Here is a 20,766-nt window from a genome sequence, read left to right as displayed (position 1 = left end):
CCCCCCTTGGTACAAATGCGTTACTGTTTCTGGTCCGGACCTGCCTGCTTGTTCGTGTTTCCTCACATATATCCAGAGTCTGGGATTACAAGAATATATCTAATTTCGCATAGCATCAGCGTCCGACATGTGAAAATTGCAAGTCATTCCGTCACTAACTCCATAAACAGCACATTTGTCGGGCAAATGTGTACATGGGGATTGCAGCTCCCCACAAGCACCTATCGCTAACTTAGCTATGATGCTGAAGTCTCTATTTTACACCCAAGATGCGACAGGGGGGGGGGGGGGGTGGACTTCATCGCATTAATCAAAGTTCGTTTAGAGAAATGTGTCAAGCTTCATCACACATGAGATATAAGTCCTCTGATGACCGAGAGGTTTACCGTTCTAGAGAAGATGACTGTGTGTCCAATCGTGAAGGACATAGAGATTCAGCACATCAGTAACCGAGAGGCTACGAGAGAGATATTTTACATGGAAAATAATGTGCGCTATAGGTACTGACATTCGTTCCAGAAGCATGGCTACCATGAGGAGACATTACCTGTACATCCATTGGTGTCAGACTGTAGTAGTAATCGTAATATTTATTTGTAGTTATATGCTCTTTTCGTATGTTCCTTGCTCCCAATATCCATGTGAGTGTCATACGTATTTGATGGTCTGTAGACAAATTTGTGGGTTTAACTGTCAATGCATTTAGTGAAATGTGCAAAATAATTTTACCACAAAAAGTCTCATCTGCAGAAAGGAAGAAAAAGGTAGATGGTGCTTCCACATGGGCAGCATCAGTAATTCAGCGGGTAAGTTCGATAAGAGCCAATCTTAATGCTCGATTCATTCACATAACATTCTTTGTTCTGGGATACAGGTGTCTCTACATAGATGTGAGAACATTTGTGTATGTTGAGAGCATGAAAGGTAACATGTGATGGATGAGGATTATTATACGCTATTTTCGTAAACAGATTCTGATAGGGCGAGAATTTCCATGCATTCAAGTTGAGACATCACGAAAACTGCTACAAAATATGATGTTAAATATTTCTGGGATACTATGCAATTTACTGGAGTTCTACTCTGTTGTTATTTTAGATAGCCATGTGGCTTCATTATAACATTGAGAATGTTGCTAGATGTGCTTGTAGTTACACGTGGCGATGCATCAGCCACATGTCACGAATGGTCCATTAGAATGGCTATGGAGAAAGCAGCTTGTGCTACTCTGTCATCAATGGTAAAGACACCTGCTGCCCAGAGGTGTCACATGTATGAGAGGAACGTGAGCGCGCCTTGGATTTCTGTGACGTCAGTAAACACTGACTGATACCGGAAAATAGATGGAAGGATCTCCTGCATCTGGCGGCAGCTTGCGCCTGTGACGGTGCATGCCTCTGGAGTGACTGTGCTCTGTAAATAAGTCTTCGTACCCGTCTAATCACGTCAGCAATAGTGTCTAGTGGAACACGTATTCCGAGAGGAATTTCACAGGTGTCAAGTATGAAAGGGATGTCGCTACTTCATGCATGCATGTGCATGGTTTGACAGCTGACGGCCACGTCACCTCACAGGGACTGCCACTAACCGCCTGTGAATTCCAGTGGACAGGGTGTGGTGGAGGGTGCTTGTATGTCTGTTGCATTATTTAGTGAGTGGGCTTGTAGGCTGTGCTATGCATTATTTCGACAGTTTAGGATTTCGTGTCTGCACATCTGTGTACTGCATTAATTAGGAGCAGTTTGCATGTTTGTCTTGAAATTATTTCGGTAATTTAGTAGGAATTTGCGTGTCTGCAGAGCGTTATTTAAGAGTAGTTTACAGGTCTGTGGGCTGTATATTGTGACCCCAAGCATGTATTTTGTGTCAGTGTGATATATGTACTCTGTCCCTAAATAAAATGTTCCAAAATAAATACACTCCTTTCTTACTGTCTCCAGCAGCCCAGCACATACTGAGTAATTTTCGCGCCATTTTTCCCCTCCACAGACCACCGTCTTGGATTATGTCATAGGATGGATGGCAGCACCTTCTGGTGGCAGTATTGTGTGCTAGGCAATTGGAGTCTAGATCTCATGCTGGAGACATTGCATGCCAAATAAAAACTTATGTCTAGCACAGCCATTATGTCCACCCACCATTTCTCCCCACCATCTTGGATTATGTCACAAAACAGACGGCAGCACTCTCTGGTGAAGGTACTGTGTACTAGGTCCAGACCTTGTGGTGAACACACTGTTTGCCACTATCTTGGGTAACGGTACTGTGTCATCAATTGACATCATGGCTGCCATCTTGGATTACATCATGGAACAGTACCCTCTGGTAGTGGTTGGATTGCAGACCTCGTGGTGAACACACTGGATGGTGGTGCTGTCTCCAATTGTTTACATAAAAACTGGTGCATGATTTAGACAGTTGATGATTAGCAAGCATGTTTACAGAGTCTTTTAGATGGATTATTATTTTTGACAACTTAAGAGTTGTTTGGCACACTAGACGTAAATGTATTGCATTATTAACAAGTGGTTTGCATTTCTGTAAGCTGTGCAATGTGTTATTTTGGCAGTTTACAATTAGCAAGCACATGTGTGGAGCATTATACATGAGTTAATTAGGACTGGTTTTCAGGTCTGCACGCTGTGTGGCATGTCAGAGCGTGTGTTCTCTATCACTGTGACAAATATACTCCATCTCTAAATAAATTGTTTCAAAATAAATACACTCCTTCCTCTCTCCAGCAGTCCAGTGCAGCTGAGTCCTTTTCCTACCAATCCATAGGAAGAGATGGTGGTCGGTTGACTTAGGTTAGTGGAGGTAGTCCAAGTGTCCTTTCTCTCACGCCATTTTCTTAGCTTAGTAGAGATACTCGAATTGACCTTTCTTTGCTACCAAAATTCACACTTAGTGCAAGTTCCTAGGAAGAGGTGGCGGTCGGATGACTTAGGTTAGTGGAGGTGGCCCAAGTGACCTATCTTCCCGCGATTTTCTTAGGTTAGTTGAGATAACCGTGGTGTGATGCATTGTCCTGTTGGAATTTGAACTACCCGCCATTTTTCTGTGGGAAGGGGAGGGGAGAGGGTTGGGTTAGTGGAGGTTGCCCAATTGACCTGTCTTTGCTCCAAAATTCAAACTTCCCATCCAAAACCGCCATCTTGGATGATATCACCGTCGCCATTTTGGATAACGTCATCGCTGCCATATTGTATAAATCATTGCCGCTATTTTGGAGAATGGTACTTTGGGGTGGTGTCCCCCTTGCCCCAGTACTGATGGGGTGAATATTAAATGAATATACTCTCAAAAACGCATGTTTTTTCGCATAATTTGTTGATGAGTAGTGTCGGGAAAGAGGTGCCTTTCACATCATTGCATTACCCCATAAACATTAAATGCTACAGAAAATACAGTTTTGATTTTACTCGCTAGGAGCGCAGACGTTGCGTCACGTGATGAGGTTTCCTGCCACATTTAAGTATGTATGTGAATGAGGACTGCAGGTCACCAAACGTTCCCTATGACAGTGTAGGCAGTTGCGGAAACCAACATTCAGGTACTACGATCATCTTCAAAATACGGTGGTCTGTAGTTCTATTTAAATCAAAATAGCGATTTTCAGTTTACCACTATCGCCTCAATTGTGATGCGCAGATCTTGGAGCACTAGGGCCTCAGTCTACCATGCGATTACTGCTATTTCCTTCTTCAACAGTCTTGTTTGAGCATAATGGAAGCATCTTCGCCACCTAACCACTGCGTCATATGGTCGTGTATCGTAGCCATACACTTCCAACATCCTAACATGGACTCTTGCAGTGCTAATCCACTCAAAAAACACTCCATTTAAACAATGGGCTGCGCTGTTTTTAATTTGCTCACCCTTATGGTACTTCAAAGGAGGTACCTTATGATGAGGACACACGTTATATAATCAAAAGTATCCGGACGTCTGGCTGAAAATGATTTACAAGTTCGTGGCGCCCTCCATCGGTAATGCTGAAATTCAATATGGTGTTGGCCCACCTTTAGCCTTGATGACAGCTTCCACTTTCGCAGGCATACATTCAATCGGGTGCTGGAAGGTTTCTTGGGAAATGGCAGCCCATTCTTCACAGAGTACTGCACTGAGGAGAGGTATCGATGTCGGTCAGTGATTCCTGGTACGAGGTCAGCGTTCCAAAACATACCAAGGGTTTTCTACAGCATTCAGGTCAGAACTCTGTGCAGGCCAGTCCATTACAGGGATGTTATTGTCTTGTAACCACTCCACCACAGGCCGTGCTTTATGAACAGGTGCTCGACCGTGTTGGAAGATGCAATCGGCATCCCCGAATTGCTCTTCAACAGTGGGAAGCAAGAAGGTGCTTAAAACATCGATGTAGCGTGTGCTGTGATAGTGCCACGAAAAACAAGAAGGGCTACGAGCACCCTCCATGAAAACACGATCAGGTAATAACACCATCGCCTCCAAATTTTACTGTTGGCACTACATACTCTGGCAGATAACGTTCACCGGGCATTCGCCATACCCACACCCTGCCATCGGATCGCCACATTGTGTACCGTGATTCGTCACTCCACACAACGTTTTACCACTGTTCAATCGTCCAATGTTTACGCTCCTTACACCAAGCGAGGCATCGTTTTGAATTTATCGACATGATGTGTGGCTTATGAGCAGCCAAGAAATCCAAGTTTTCTCACCTCCCGCCAAACTGTGATAGTACTTGCAGTTGATCCTGATGCAGTTTGGAATTCCTGTGTGATGGTCTGGACAGATGTCGGCCTATTACACATTACGACCCTCTTCAACTGTCTGTCAGTCAACATACAAGATCAGCCTGTACGCTTTTGTGCTGTACGTGTCCCTTCACGTTTCCACTTCACTATCGCATCGGAAACAATAGACCTATGGATGTTTAGGAGCTTGGAAGTCTCGCGTACAGACGTATGACACAAGTGACACCAAATCACCTGACCACGTTCGAAGTCCGTGAGTTCCATGGAGCACCCCATTCTGCTCTCACACGATGTCTAATGACTACTGAGGTCGCCATGTGGAGTACCTGGCGGTAGGTGGCAGCACAATGTGTGGTGTCACGCCAGACACCACACTTGCTAGGTGGTAGTTTTAAATCGGCCGCGGTCCATTAGTACATGTCGGACCCGCGTGTCGCCACTGTGTGATCGCAGAGCGAGCGCCACCACAAGGCAGGTCTCGAGATACGGACTAGCACTCGCCCCAGTTGTACGGACGACATTGCTAGCGACTACACGGACGAAGCATTGCTCATTTGCAGAGCAGATAGTTAGAATAGCCTTCACTAAGTCAATGGGTACGACCTAGCAAGGCGCCATTAGTAACATTGCATGTATCTATGGAGTCTCACTTATATCGTCAATAGCGATGTACCAAGGATGGAATAAAGTTAAGTTTTCAAGAAGCTACGTACTTTTCTTTATAACATTCATTACGTATCCTGTTACAGACCTATAACTTGCCTGCTAAACGCGTGCCTTTCGGCTACTTCCGTGGCGTGGCTGTCTTGCTATGCCACAACACAATGCACCTAATATGAAAAATTTGTGGTTTTGGGGATTTCCAGATACTTTTGATCACATAGTGTATCTCAGTACAGAGGCGTACTTTTGATAACATATTGTTAAGTGTAGCCTCATGACTATTTCCCACACGCTGTGTGCGGTTAACCACATTCTAAGACAGAAAAAAAAAGATGCGCCACGAAGAAATTATCGGAATGCGACGTAAATCGGTGGATGTGATGTATGGGTACAAACAAACAAATGACCTGAATTTCAGAAAAATTGGATGATATATTCAACAGAAAGAATTTTGCAAATTCAGCAAGTCAGTAACGTGTTGACCCTTGCCAGCTGGTGTGGCCGAGTGGTTCTAGGCGCTTCAGTCTGGAACCGCGCAACCGCTACGGTCGCAGGTTCAAATCCTGCCTCGGGCATGGATGTGTGTGCTGTCCTTAGGTTAGTTAGGTTTAAGTAGTTCTAAGTTCTAGGGAACTGATGACCTCAGCAGTTTAGTCCCATAGTGCTCAGAGCCATTTGAACCATTATTCTCACACCTCATCGGTACAAGGCGCGCACGCTGAAGTGGGCCTAACTGGTCATCTTATGTCACATACGAATTCACCAACGCCAATTAAAATTAAAGACATCTTAAAATATTAATGACTCTATAAGTATATTTGTTTGTTATTGAAGAGGGAAAGCTCACTCTTACGAAACCCTTAAAGTTCGCTGACCTATTTAAAATAGGCTGTTGGATGCTAGGTGCACATTATTACAAAATGCGGCCAGGAACCGGCCGGGCAGCTTGCAGCCGCGGGCCGCATTTTTTTTAACCAGTAGGCCAGTCTATTGTTTCGAGACTGCATTTTTTACTCTGGAGCGGACGATGCGCTGCCTCCTAAAGTACCTGGAAGACTAAAATTATGCCGCAGACCGGCATTTTTTGGTGATATCCTCTTTTCTGGGAGAGCTATACTTGTAAGGTATGCAGGAAAGATTGTGTGAGGTGTGGTTCAAATGGCTCTGAGCACTATGGGACTCAACTTCTAAGGTCATCAGTCCCATAGAACTTAGAACTTCTTAAGCCTAACTAACCTAAAGGACATCACACACATCCATGCCCGAGGCAGGATATTCGAACCTGCGACCGTAGCGGTCGCGCGTTTCCAGACTGTAGCGCCTAGAACCGCTCGGCCACACCGGCCGGCTGTGAGGTGTGGAAAGCATGAGGGAGGTATAGGCAGAATTAAAGCTGCGTGTCGACTTGTGAGACGTACCTGGGCAGCGTAATCGGTAAGAGCATAGCCCGCGATGGACAAGGTTTAGGTTTCTAGTCTTGCTCAGCGCTCAATTTTAATCTACTAAGAACTTTGCATGTCGTAGAGAAGCCATAAAAGGGAGCAGAAGTCGTTCACGTCATGGCTCGAGCACTGCCTGCAGATGAGAAGGATTCTAGGTAATTTGAATTACTACAGAAAGTTGATGTTGCCTCAGGCTGGATAGAATGTTTTGCAAGGAATAGGGTCGAGAAAATCTTCGAGGCTAAGACTGTCTTGAAATTTGTCAAAAAAATTTGGCATTTAGGAAAATCGAAGTTAATATTAAACTATATGAAGGTTTGATGACATACAGTGGTTAAATACGCTACACCATCTTAACCATTCTACGAGCTGATAAGTGGGTAACCTATCAGGGGCTTTCAATAAGTAACGCAACAATTTTTTTTTCTTCAGACCATTTTGGTTGAAAACTCCGAAATTTGTTGTGGGATATCATGGAACATTCCCGCTTCAGCCCTTACAGTTTCATGAAATTCCGATAGTGACGACGCTATACATAGCCTTAAAAGTATCTGTAACGCGGATGCGTTCCATGCAGAGAGGTGCCATTGAGTTTTGTTAGGTAGAAAACCAGAGCGACGCAGATATTCATAGTCGCTTGCAGAAGGTCTACGGAGATCTGACGGTGAACAAAAGCATGATGAGTCGTTGGGCGAGGCGTCTGTCATCATCGCAGAAAGTGGCACAAACCTGTCCTAGCTCTCAGGTGAGGGCCGGTCGCACACAGCTGTGACTCCTGCAATGATGGAATATACGAACACTCTCATTCGAGCTGATCGACGGATCACAACCAAACACTTCGTTGCACACCTGGACATCTCTGTTGGTAGTGCTGACATTCTTGTCCACCAGTTGTAATACTCAAAGGTGTGCGACCGCTGAGTTCCTCGTCGCCTGTCAAAAGACCATAAACAGCAACCAAGTACCATTTATGCAGAATTACTTGCGCATTATGAGGCTCATCGCCGGCCGAAGTGGCCGTGCGGTTAAAGGCGCTGCAGTCTGGAACCGCAAGACCGCTACGGTCGCAGGTTCGAATCCTGCCTCGGGCATGGATGTTTGTGATGTCCTTAGGTTAGTTAGGTTTAACTAGTTCTAAGTTCTAGGGGACTAATGACCTCAGCAGTTGAGTCCCATAGTGCTCAGAGCCATTTGAACCATTTTTTGAGGCTCATCCTGACAAGTTTTTGTCGATCATCGTCACACTCGATGAAGCATGGGCTCATCACTTCGAAACAGAGACAAAAGGGCAATGCTTGAGGTGACGGCACATCACCTACCTCCGAAGAAAAAGTTCATAGCCGTGCCCTCAGCCGGTTGAGTCATAGTGACAGTCTTCTGGAACTCTGAAGGGTTTATTGCGCTGGATATCCTTCCTCATGGTGCAACGATCAATATGCCTTACACGATGGAATGTTAGCACCTCTAAATTTGTATTTTCTATTCCTTTTGGTTCACAAATGCTGTTTTGTTGGTTTGACAACTTCACATTTACAAAGGCATTACACTACAGTGTCATCACTATGGAGAACGCAAGCTACTGCTCCATACGTGTAATGCTAGTAATTGAATTTTATACTACTGGCCATTAAAATTGCTCATCTCGGAGGCCGTTGGGATCCAGCACGACGTTCCGTATTACCCTCCTGAACCCACCGATTCCATATTCTGCTAACAGTCATTGGATCTCGACCAACGGGAGCAGCAATGTCGCGATACGATAAACCGCAATCGCGATAGGCTACAATCCGACTTTTATCAAAGTCCGAAACGTGATGGTACGCATTTCTCCTCCTTACACGAGGCATCACAACAACGTTTCACCAGGCAACGCCGGTCAACTGCTGTTTGTGTATGAGAAATCGGTTGGAAACTTTCTTCATGTCAGCATGTTGTAGGTGTCGCCACCGCTGCCAACCTTGTGTGAATGCTCTGAAAAGCTAATCATTTGCATATCACAGCATCTTATTCCTGTCGGTTAAATTTCACGTCTGTAGCACGTCATCTTCGTGGTGTAGCAATTTTAATGGCCAGTAGTGTAGTTATAAACTATGTATAGCACTTGAGACAGTATGACTCACGGCACGCAAGTAACCACATTATATTCATCCAGCATTTGAATATGAGAAAGTGATCGCCAACAAAGTTTATACGTAATGTCAAACCTTTACGAAACTTTTGCTCGCTGACAATCCCCACTAACTGATGAGAGAAAAAGCGTTTATCGCTTACTATATATTCGCTGATCGGTCCGTCATTTTTCTGGAATATTCCGAAAAGCATTTTGACAATTCGGTTGGTTGGTTGTACGGGGAAGGAGACCAGACAGTGAGGTCATCGGTCTCATCGGATTAGGGAAGGATGGGGAAGGAAGTCGGCCGTGCCCTTTCAAAGGAACCATCCCATTTGCCTGGAGCGATTTAGGGAAATCACGGAAAACCCAAATCAGGATGGCCGGACGCGGGATTGAACCGTCATCCTCCCGAATGCGAGTCCAGTGTCTAACCACTACGCCACCTCGCTCGGTTGACAATTCGGGAACGATGAGGTAGTGCATTGGCTTGTTTAAGGTGGAGCTCTCCTACAAGCTAGTGCACGCTACGTAAATGGGTGCACTACACTGATCAGTTGCCTCGTTTCTGGTTCAGTGGCGAGAGACTCTGTTGAACGTAACTGGGACACCATTTCATTCAATCTAAACGTCTCCTGTCTACGAATACCTCCACTACCACAGCTCACCCCCACAGCTTAAACGGCGATTTGTATCGTCTCATAGGATCCCCGACGGACTTGTGCCCTGTCGTCGGCGTATACCAACGTGTACTGCGAATCATGAGTTCACAATATGCTTCCTTATGTTTACAGGATGCAATGACAGTGTTGTTGTGTCCGTAATTGCTTTCCATGATACACGAAATGCAACTGCCAGAGTAACACGTATGGAGCAGTAGCTTGTTTTCTCCACAAATGCAACTACCAGAGTAACACGTATGGAGCAGTAGCTTGTTTTCTCCACAATGATGACGCTGTAGTATATTGCCTTAGTAAACGTCAAGTTGTCAAACAAAGAAGACAGCATTTGTGAACCAAAACGAATAGACATTCAAATTTAGAGACGCTGACATTCCATCGTGTAAGGCATATTGATCGTTGCACCACGAGGAAGGACATCAAACACACTAAACCCTTCAGAGTCCCAGAAGACTGTCACTATGACTTAACCGGCAGAGGGCGCGGCTTTGAACTTTTTCTTCGGAGGAAGGTGGTGTGACGCCACCTCATGGATTGCCTTTTGTCTCTGGTTCGAAGTGATGAGCCCATGCTTCATCGTGTGTGACGATGATCGACAAAAAATGGTCACGATCAGCCTCACAATGCGCAAGCAATTCTGCACAAATGGTCCTTGGTTGCTGTTTATGGTCATTTGATAGGGGACGAGGAACTCAGCAGGCACACTCCAGCTGGTGGACAAGAATGTCAGCAGTACCCACCGAGATGTCCAGGTGTGCAATGAATGTTTGGTTGTGATCTTCGATCAGCTCGAATGAGAGTGTCCGTATATTCCATCGTTGCAGGAGTCACAGCTGTGTGCGACCGGCCGGCACCTGGGAGATGGGACAGGTTTGTTCCACTTTCTGCGATGATGACAGACGCCTCGCCCGACGACTCATCATGCTTTTGTTCACCGTCAGATCTCCATAGACCTTCTGCAAGCGACTATGAATATCTGCGTCGCTCTGGTTTTCTACCTAACGAAACTCAATGGCACCTCTCTGCATGGCACGCATATGCGTTGCAGATATTTTTAAGGCTATCTATAGCGTCGTCACCTATCGGAACTTCATAAAACTGTAAGGTCTGAAGCGGGAATATTCCATGATGTCCCACAACAAATTTCGGAGTTTTCAACCGAAACGGTTTGAGGCAAAAAAAAAAAATGTTGCGTTACTTATTGAAAGCCCCTGGAGCTGACCACTATCAGCTCGTAGAATGGTTAAGATGGCGGAGCGGATTAAATCGCTGTATGTCGTCAACCGTTCATATAGTTTAAGATTAACTGCGATTATCCTAAAGGCCAAATTTTCTTGACAAATGTCAAGACCATCCTTAGCCTTCACCGAGAGCAGCGGCATTTGAGTAGAGTTCTCAGCGTTAACAGACAAGCAACACTTGCATGAATAACAGCAAAAATCAATGTGCGACAAACGACGAACGTATCTGTTAGGACAGTGCGACGAAATTTGGCGTTAATCGGCTATGGCAGTAGACGACCGGCGTGAGTGCCTTTGCTAACAGCACGACATCGCCGGCAGCGTCTCTCTTGGGTTCGTGACCATATCGCTTGGGCCTTAGACGACACAGGTGAGTCCCGATTTCAGGTGGTAAGAGCTGATGTTAGGGTTCGAGTGTGGCGGAGACCCACGAAGCCATGGGCCCAAGCCGTCAACAAGGCACTGTGCAAGTTGGTGGTGGCCCCATAATGGTGTGGGCTGTGTTTACATGGAGTGGAATGGGTCCTCTGGTCCAACTGAACCGATAATTGACTGGAAATGGTTATATTCTGCTGTATGGAGGTCATTTTCCGTCACCCATGGACTTCATGAGCACAAACAACGATGCAACTTGTTTCCAGGCCAAAATTGTTTCCCGTTTGCTTGAAGACTACTGGAATATTCGAGCGAATGATTTGGCCACCCATATCGTCCTCCATGAATCCCACCGAACGTATATGGGACCTAACCGAGAGGTTAGTTCGTGCACAAAATCATGCACCATCAACACTTTCTCAATTGTGAAGGGATATAAAGGCAGGATGGTTCAGTATTTCTGCCGGAACTTCAAATGACTTGTTGAGGCATTGCCACGTGGAGTTGCTGCACTACAGTGGGAAAAGGATATGTGATCCGATATCAGGAGGTATACAAGGACTTTTGTCACCTCAGTGAACCCCTCTCAATGCTAAACGATTAGTTATAAAATTTAAATATTATTAAACAGTTCAGTTTATCTGAAGTTAATGTATTCAATTTAATTACGATTACTAGCCTTATAAGCGAAAAGGCTTTAAAATGGTTCAAATGGCTCTAAGCACTAAGCCGGCCGCAGTGGTCTCGCGGTTCTAGGCGCGCAGTCCGGAACCGCGCGACTGCTACGGTCGCAGGTTCGAATCCTGCCTCGGGCATGGATGTGTGTGATGTCCTTAGGTTAGTTAGGTTTAAGTAGTTCTAAGCTCTAGGGGACTGATGACCACAGCTGTTAAGTCCCATAGTGCTCAGAGCCATTTGAACCTCTAAGCACTATGGGACTTAACATGTGAGGTCATCAGTCTCCTAGACTTAGAACTGCTTAAACCTAACTAACCTAAGTGCATCACACACACCCATGCCCGAGGCAGGATTCGAACCTGCGACCGTAGCAGCTGCTTGGTTCCGGACTGAATCTCCTAGAGCCGCTCCACCACAGCGGGAAAAGGCTATAGGCCATCACATTGCAGCATACTGGTAAAATTGTGCAAGAGCCGGCGCTGATGAAGGATGATTGAAGGACGATGAAACTACGAGCACGTGACAGGGTGTTGAATGTCCACACCCCATATAGAACGTGGAGGTTGGTGGGTTTTACTCTCTGTAGAGTTGGACAGGTATGCATCTGTGGAAAAATCTAGCGACAGTGCACAGTGCTGGCGCAGGCGTTTATTTTATGGAGCATACTGTTCAGCGCGCATTGTTGAACTGGTGCTCAGCTGTGTTTTAACGCATTGACTCAACGAGATCATCATTTACGATTGCAGTGGGCACGGAGTCTTTGAGATTGGACCGTGCATCAATATAAACGTGTCGCCTGGCCGGATGAGTCTCGTTTCTTGTTACACATGGTCGATGGTAGTGGTCAGAGACGCTATTTCCCAGGAGAACAGTTGCTCGAAACATACACTGTCCCACGGACGGAGGTCAGTGGGGGCTATGGGTGGAATTCTTCTGGGCTTCTATGGGACCTATGGTAGTAATCGAATGCACGATGAGAATGATGAATTAGGCGAACATTACTGCGGTCCATCTGCATCCCTTCATGCCTGCTGTCTTCCCTAACGGTGATGGCATCTCCAGTAGGATAATGGTCTGTGTCACAAGGCCAGTATTCTGCTACTGTGATACGAGGAGCAAGATAGTGAACTCACGTTGCTGTCTTCCTCTTTTTCCCATTTCGAGAAGTATCAGTATGTCACTTCTTTGCTGGTTGGGTTGCGATAGGTTGTAGTGGGGGAGAAGACCAGACAGCGAGCTCATCGGTCACATCGGGTTAGGGAAGGACGTGAAAGGAAGTCGGCCGTGCCTTTTCAAAGGAAAGATCCCGGCATTTGCCTGGAGCGATTTAGGGAAATCATGAAAAACCCAAATCAGGATGGTCGGACGAGAGATTGAACCGTCGTCCTTCCGAATGCGAGTCCAGTGTGCTAGCCACTGCGCAACCTCGCTCGGTTCTCTTTGATGGTTATTTTTGTCGCTACCCAACAGTATTTTCTGAATCGTTCTGTTTATTTCGTTTCCGTAGTTTTCACTGTCAATCTATCATTATTTGCCTATGTTCTATAATATATGTAGAATGTGAATGGAAACGTTGCTCATAACTTCTCATGTAACTTAAGCTTGTTTTCAGTGAGGTATTTGAAATGACTTAGACAATGTTATTACTTCGACCTAGCAAATTTTTCCGTCGAATAGCTCCCACTTTTATGGGCAGCATTGAGTCCACATATGTGCTAGTGTAGCGCTTTAAGTGGAGGAAGGATGGTAGCTGTCGTATTGTATGAAAAATGAGTATCAGTGAAATAATAGTTTCCCCAAAGAGGGCAATAACTGGTTCAGGTTCGTGCTACTCATACATCATACACTATCCTTACACTTCATGAACTGCCGATAATGATACATGGTGATATAAACAAAAAACTGAAGTAATGGTCACAAACCTACCTCGAAAGTGTTATTATATTGTTCAGTTGTACTTATAAATTTTTCCTACCCTCTGACGTCAATCGAAATTGAAATCTCGTCCAAATACGGGCCTACCTTTAACATTTTGATTAATTCCCTTGGTGTCGGCTACAACAATGCTAGTTGTTAAATAAAAAGCACGCCCAACCGTTCTTGTATAAGTTTAGAACCGGTATTCCTGTATTTACTTTCTTCTTTACAAAATCCTGAGTTCACGGGATAATGCACTGTCGTCACCAAGAGAACGCCTGGATCTCTTACTGTCTTAGTTGTATCCACATTGCGTTACCAAGTAACCTTTACGACAATAAGAGGCAATTTTTCGGGTATATTGAAACTAGTGTACACAAGCCTCAGGTTATCCCTCATTTGAATCTTTCTAATGTCATAATATTAGCAAAATTTAAATACACTCAGTGAAGATCATTTAAATGGTAAACAAGATAATGCTCTCTCTAATCCATAATCGGGCTATCTCCATTAGATGAAGTGTGAAGTTCACAAATAAAATACTTTATTTTATGTAACATATTAAAAAATTTATTATTTATCAAACAACCGAGTAATAGTTCAACAGATACAGCCATATACAAGTGCAAAATGCATCAATTTTTTTAATAATATGTGACAGAATGAATTACATTATATTATATAGCTACCAAATTTTGCTGCTCCTTACAGTGGAAAGAGGAACTTGGAATTATTATTTAGTCACAAAGTTCACACGCTGTTGTAATGCAATGTTCATCATATATTGGCTTTTTATATTTCTTAAAACATTTTGTTGTTTCCTCTTCCTTTTGTTTCATTGAGATTTGCGTACAAAACAGTCACCAACGATTTTCAGACGTGCGTGCAACTCAACTCTGGCTCGTTCACTACCTGTTTTTCACGTGGCTCATCTGCAAAGGGGGTTGGCGGCGAACGGTTGCATTTGCGCCCTTACTATTGAGTCATATATTGGCTAGCTTTTGAACAGCAGTGAAATGAACTATACACGTTCAGGCTGTGTAAATGACTGCCTCACAATCGTGGTGGCCTTATATCGGCGTTAACCACGGGGCAGCGCGTATCTTGTCCAGCACAAACACTCCGGTACTGCTAATGCACCGATTTAGTTCAGAGCCCCCACACTGACTGTTCAAAAGCCTAACATCAGACGGACATCCGATTCCGAAATACTATGGACTAGGGAAGAAAGTCCTATCTCGGACGAGCCCCCAATTGCAACTGAACTCTGGTACGTCTACTACCTATTTTTCACGTGGCTCATGTGCAAAGGGGGATGGTAGTAAACGGTTGCATTTGCGCCCCTATTATTGAGTCAGATATTGCCTAGCTTTTGAACAGCAGTGAATTGAACTACACACGCTCTGATTGAAACTTATTTATTCAAAAGAAACTCTTTAACTTTGTGGCCATTCATTTTTAAGTTCACAAATAATAATCGGTGCAAGTCGTATACTGTTTGTCTCACACCCACACACTTTCACTTTGTTCCTTCGCATACAATGGCGTCCATGCTTGCACTCGCGGCACTTTCGCCGCTCCCAACTTGCCGCCACAGCGGGCAACGCACAAAGACCCCGTTTTCCCGCTCATATCCACAGTCCTGAGTCGGGTCACATGGCACCACACTAGTCATAATAATCCCTAAACATGGCCACAATTCGTTTACAGAATTTTATAATATTTAAATACTTAAGTCTAAATACATTATATAATTTTACACATTTATCACCACACTTTTATAATTCGTTGCAATTAATAGAAAACCAAAACACTACGTAACGGAAATTCAACGCCCATCAAAACACAAAACAAGTATTTTCCAGTCTATTTTGCCCAGCATATTATCTCTGTTGGTGTGCTTTAAATTTAAATTATGAACTACTTGAAAGAGCTCCATATTATCCCCTGTTACCTCACATGCAGAAGCATCTCGTTTTGCCTGAGCCGTAACTTGTTCAGGAACCAGAATTAGAAGCCCTCCTATCATGCACTCAGTGCCCAACTTCACGGGGAAATTTTCTCAGTTAATTAGGATTTGATGATCTAGAGATAATGGAAGGCATTGCCAAATGTTTTTCCAGATCCAAGAGAAAAACTCTGCATCTATGAGTCACATTTTCTGCTTGAGGATTGTTTTCTGTGTAAATATTGTATACCGCTAAACAAGCAATGTCCAGATTGTTGTAAAAAATACTAGAGGCCATCTCTGTGCCCTCATTTTTACACTGTAATGAGAACATAACTTGTCCATGTTATCAACGCCCCCTTTTGTGCTGTTATAATAATGTATAGCATTTGGCTTTGGAAGAGGGCCAAAAGTGGATGCCTCATGCATAATTTTCTTCTTCTTTGGAACATATGAACACAGAGAAAAGCTGTCGTCACTGAATCCACATATAGACGACAGTTCTTGTAGTGAAGAGGAAGGTTGCAGTTCTGGCTGCATATAGGGCTTGTTTCTGTATGTGTTGGGGCTTATGGGCGCTCAACGTCGAGGTCATCAGCGCCGGGCTTGTTTCTTTTCACAGTACCAACTATGGACAAAACACAAGTCATCAACAACCTTGCTAATGGTAGAGTTGTGAAAAAGTTGTTAGTGACTATATTACTACCTTTGAAATGTTAACATAAGTCTTTTGTTACCCTCTCTCCTTGATTAGTTTCTCTTCTTGAAGCAGTTTTACCTGTATAAATTTGGCCAATTATTGGATAAGAATTTCGTAAATCACAAATCCACCAAATTTTCAAGTCATATTTGGCTTGCTTGAGGGCATGCGTTGAGTAAATCTTGTCTTTCCTTTGTAAGGAAAAAGTTGTTCATCAACAGTTTGGCAATCAGAAGGCACACAGTTTCTGCGAAGATTTGAATCTAGCGTTTTAAATACGTCACGTACTGCAGCAGCTTTGTCACTTTCCAAGTGATCAGCCCTAGTGTTCACGTTGTCAAATACTATAAACCTGCTTATATGGCAAAGCCTGTTGAGGGATAAGCTTGCACGGTACAATGGAAATGCATTTTTATCCACATTTCCTTTGTGTGTTCAAAATTAGTCAACCTCGCTCAAGCTACAGCTGGATATGCACCAAAATCGTCAGTTGTCAGGAGTTTCCACACTTTTGCTACTCCTTCTGAAAAAAAAAAAAAAGAATCATACGGCATTTATTGGCTGGGATATTCCATTCGGGGTTCGGCCACCGTATTGCAAGTCTTATAAATTGACGCCATTTCGGCGACTTGCGTGTCGATGGTGATGAAAATGATGATGGCCACAAAACACCCAGTCCCCTGCCGGCAATCGAACCTGGGGCCCTTGCGTGGTAGGCAGTAACGCTACCGCTGCGCTACGGAGGCGGTCTCTGAATTGGTGTTATAATTTGTGAATACCTGATTTGCCTTCCTGTTGGTTTCACTGGAAACTCTAGAAGATGCGTTTTATAGAAAGAAATTTTGTTGTACGCGTTGGACCAGCCCTTTCCTGCAAAATATTATGCTTCAGCAACTTTCTTGTCCCAAAAGGTTCCTTATGCCATTTAGTTCCATCTGTACCACGTAGAATACCTGCAGAAGACATAATCGCTTCACCGTCTTCGTCAGCTCTGTGATTTTCATCGCTGATGTATCACTTGCCTCTCTTTCAACTTCAGTATCATTACAAACATCAATAGCATCTTCCGTATCTAAAGCAGCAGCATCTTCCTTACTCGGAATCCATTCGTCTGTAGAATTTTCACGCCTGAAACCTGTAGCGTTACCCTCTTCCGTATATAGACATAACTTTCTAATATACTATCCTTTTGATTCATGGCTTAATCTGTTGTATTCAGATTTAGTGAGCTACAGTTTATCATCCATGAGAACCCGCAGCTGAGGCTCACAATAGCAAAGCTTACACAATAATGATAAGTTCATTACGTTGTGCAGCAGAAGTACAGAAGCCGACAACAATTAGAACGCCTTGTTGCAACGATTTCGTATGCACCCATGGCTCAGTGTTGTCAACCGTGACTGTACAACAGTAAATTCGTTAGGTTGCCCCGGTAACTTGGTTATAGAACAAAGTATAATTTTTGGAGTGTGGATACAAGGCATAAACATTATCACTGGCGCGCAGTTCGCCCTTGGCGTAGCGCGATTTAATGTATTTCAGTGTTCAAAGGGGATGGCGCACGAAAACCTGGCCCCGAATACTAAACCGTTCATTGCCGCCCGCCTGTTGTCATCAATTCAGTAAATATAGATTTTCTGCATTGTTGTTATTGTTGTTGTGGTCTTCAGTCCTGAGACTGGTTTGATGCAGCTCTCCATGCTACTCTATCCTGTGCAAGCTTCTTCATCTCCCAGTACCTACTGCAGCCTACATCCTTCTGAATCTGTTTAGTGTATTCAACTCTTGGTCTCCCTCTACGATTTTTACCCTCCACGCTGCCCTCCAATACTAAATTGGTGATCCCTTGATGCCTCAGAACATGTCCTACCAACCCATCCCTTCTTCTAGTCAAGTTGTGCCACAAACTCCTCCCCAATCCTATTCAGTACCTCCTCATTAATTATGTGTTCTACCCATCTAATCTTCATCATTCTTCTGTAGCACCACATTTCGAAAGCTTCTATTCTCTTTTTGTCCAAACTATTTATCGTACATGTTTCACTTCCATACAAGGCCACACTCCATACAAAAACTTTCAGAAACGACTTCCTGACACTTAAATCTATGTTAACAAATTTCTCTTCTTCAGAAACGCTTTCCTTGCCATTGCCAGTCTACATTTTATATCCTCTCTACTTCGACCATCATCAGTTATTTTGCTCCCCAAATAGGAAAACTCCTTTACTACTTTAAGTGTCTCATTTCCTAATCTAATTCCCTCAGCATCACCTGATTTAATTTGAATACATTCCATTATCCTCGTTTTGCTTTTGTTGATGTTCATCTTATATCCTCCTTTCAAGACACTGTCCATTCCGTTCAACTGTTCTTCCAAGTCCTTTGCTGTCTCCGACAGAATTACAATGTCATCGGCGAACCTTAATGTTTTTATTTTTTCTCCATGGATTTTAATACCTACTCCAAATTTTTCTTTTGTTTCCTTTACTGCTTGCTCAATATACAGATTGAACAACATCGGGGAGAGGCTACAACCCTGTCTCACTCCCTTCCCAACCACTGATTCCCTTTCATGCCCCTCGACCCTTATAACTGCATTTCTGCATTAGCTTATTTGTTATTTCTTCATTATCTAATTATTAAATCTATTTGTCGTTGTATCTGCTAGTGGCGGACAACGATTCGTGTGTAATTGGCGAGCAGTCTGTGCTCGGGGCCTGTTTTCTGTGCTACCCTTTAAAAAAGAGGATGGTACAGACAGGGACAGTACAATGTATAAAATATTTTTTTGCGAATAACTAGTCGTATACCCTTGTCTTAATCATAAATAGAATGCAGTTTTATGTTGCTGAATGAAGAGGACTGTATTCATGTTCGTTTCAATAAAACAGGAAGATGTGCATTGCCTATACTATTGAAATTTGCTAACTGTTTAAGTATGAAAATAATCTGCCATAAAAAATTGAGTAGATGCCTCGCGTACAACAATTTATTGTGTTTTCGGTTAAATTTAGTTCTTTTGAACGATATGTTTCCAAACTCAATGAATCAGTTATGTTAAAAAGTGGTAAATTCAGAATATTGCCCCCCACCCCTTCCCACTCTTGCATAGTTTTCTGCAGTCCCACTATGGCTCTGCTGATGGGTCGCTTTGCCTTCGCAGGTATTCAACATCCTGGGGATCGGCCCGCTGCCGTGGGCCGTCGTGGGCGAGGTGTTCGCGTCGGACGTGAAGGGCGTGGCTACCTCGGTCGTGGCGGTGGTGCAGTCCATCCTCTTCACAGCGCTCAGCAAGCTCTTCCAGGTGATCAGCGACGCCACGGGCGTCTACGCCGTCTTCTTCCTCTTCATGGCCAGCGCCGTCGTCGGCCTCGTCTTCACATTCTTCTTTCTACCTGAGACCAGGGGCCGCACCTTCATCGAAATCACACGGCACTTCGAGGGCGAAGAAGACGAAGAAACAAAGTAGCCATTTTTTCTGACTCTGGCTGAAATAAAGAACTCAAATTCGTCCGAGTGGGACTAAAATTCATTTGGAAATTTAAATTACCCACAATTCATTGAATTAACATTTCAGCCAAAGACAGAGAAAAATCTGTTAATGTCTCTGCATCGATGCAAAGAGTACGTTTGTTGCTTGTGTAGTCAGCCATGTGACTGCTTTGATGGGGGGCAGACGCAGTATTCTCTCTATCGCTAATCTCTTTGTCTCAGAGTAGCATCTCTGCCAGACGTCTTGAATTATACAGGGTGTTACAAAAAGGTACGGCCAAACTTTCAGGAAACATTCCTCACAAACAAAGAAAGAAAATATGCTATGTGGACATGTGTCCGAAAACGCTTACTTTCCATGTTAGAGCTCATTTTATTACTTCTCTTCAAATCACATTAAACATGGAATGGAAACACACAGCAACAGAACGTACCAGCGTGACTTCAAACACTTTGTTACAGGAAATGTTCAAAATGTCCTCCGTTAGCGATCATACATGCATCCACCCTCTGTCGCATGGAATCCCTGATACGCTGATGCAGCCCTGGAGAATGGCGTATTGTATCACAGCCGTCCACAATACGAACACGAAGAGTCTCTACATTTGGTACCGGGGTTGCGTAGACAAGAGCTTGCAAATGCCACCATAAATGAAAGTAAAGAGGGTTGAGGTCAGGAGAGCGTGGAGGCCATGGAATTGGTCCGCCTCTACCAATCCATCGGTCACCGAATCTGTTGTTGAGAAGCGTACGAACACTTCGACTGAAATGCGCAGGAGCT

The 20,766-nt window shown here is 44.0% G+C and overlaps 1 protein-coding gene across 1 annotated transcript in view; it reads left to right on the top strand.

The window, feature by feature from the left end:
• Positions 1-19,962, top strand: part of LOC126482082 (facilitated trehalose transporter Tret1-like) — a 74,495-nt gene extending 54,533 nt beyond the window's left edge. The window contains exon 5 of the mRNA XM_050106058.1: positions 19,657-19,962. Within this exon, the coding sequence (XP_049962015.1) occupies positions 19,657-19,962 (306 nt within the window). The remainder of the gene's footprint in view (positions 1-19,656) is intronic.
• Positions 19,963-20,766: the final 804 nt, after the last annotated feature.

This window comes from Schistocerca serialis, chromosome 5 (assembly GCF_023864345.2).
Source record: "Schistocerca serialis cubense isolate TAMUIC-IGC-003099 chromosome 5, iqSchSeri2.2, whole genome shotgun sequence".
Classification (NCBI taxonomy): Eukaryota; Metazoa; Arthropoda; class Insecta; order Orthoptera; family Acrididae; genus Schistocerca; species Schistocerca serialis.
This window is presented reverse-complemented; position numbering and strand designations above follow the sequence as displayed.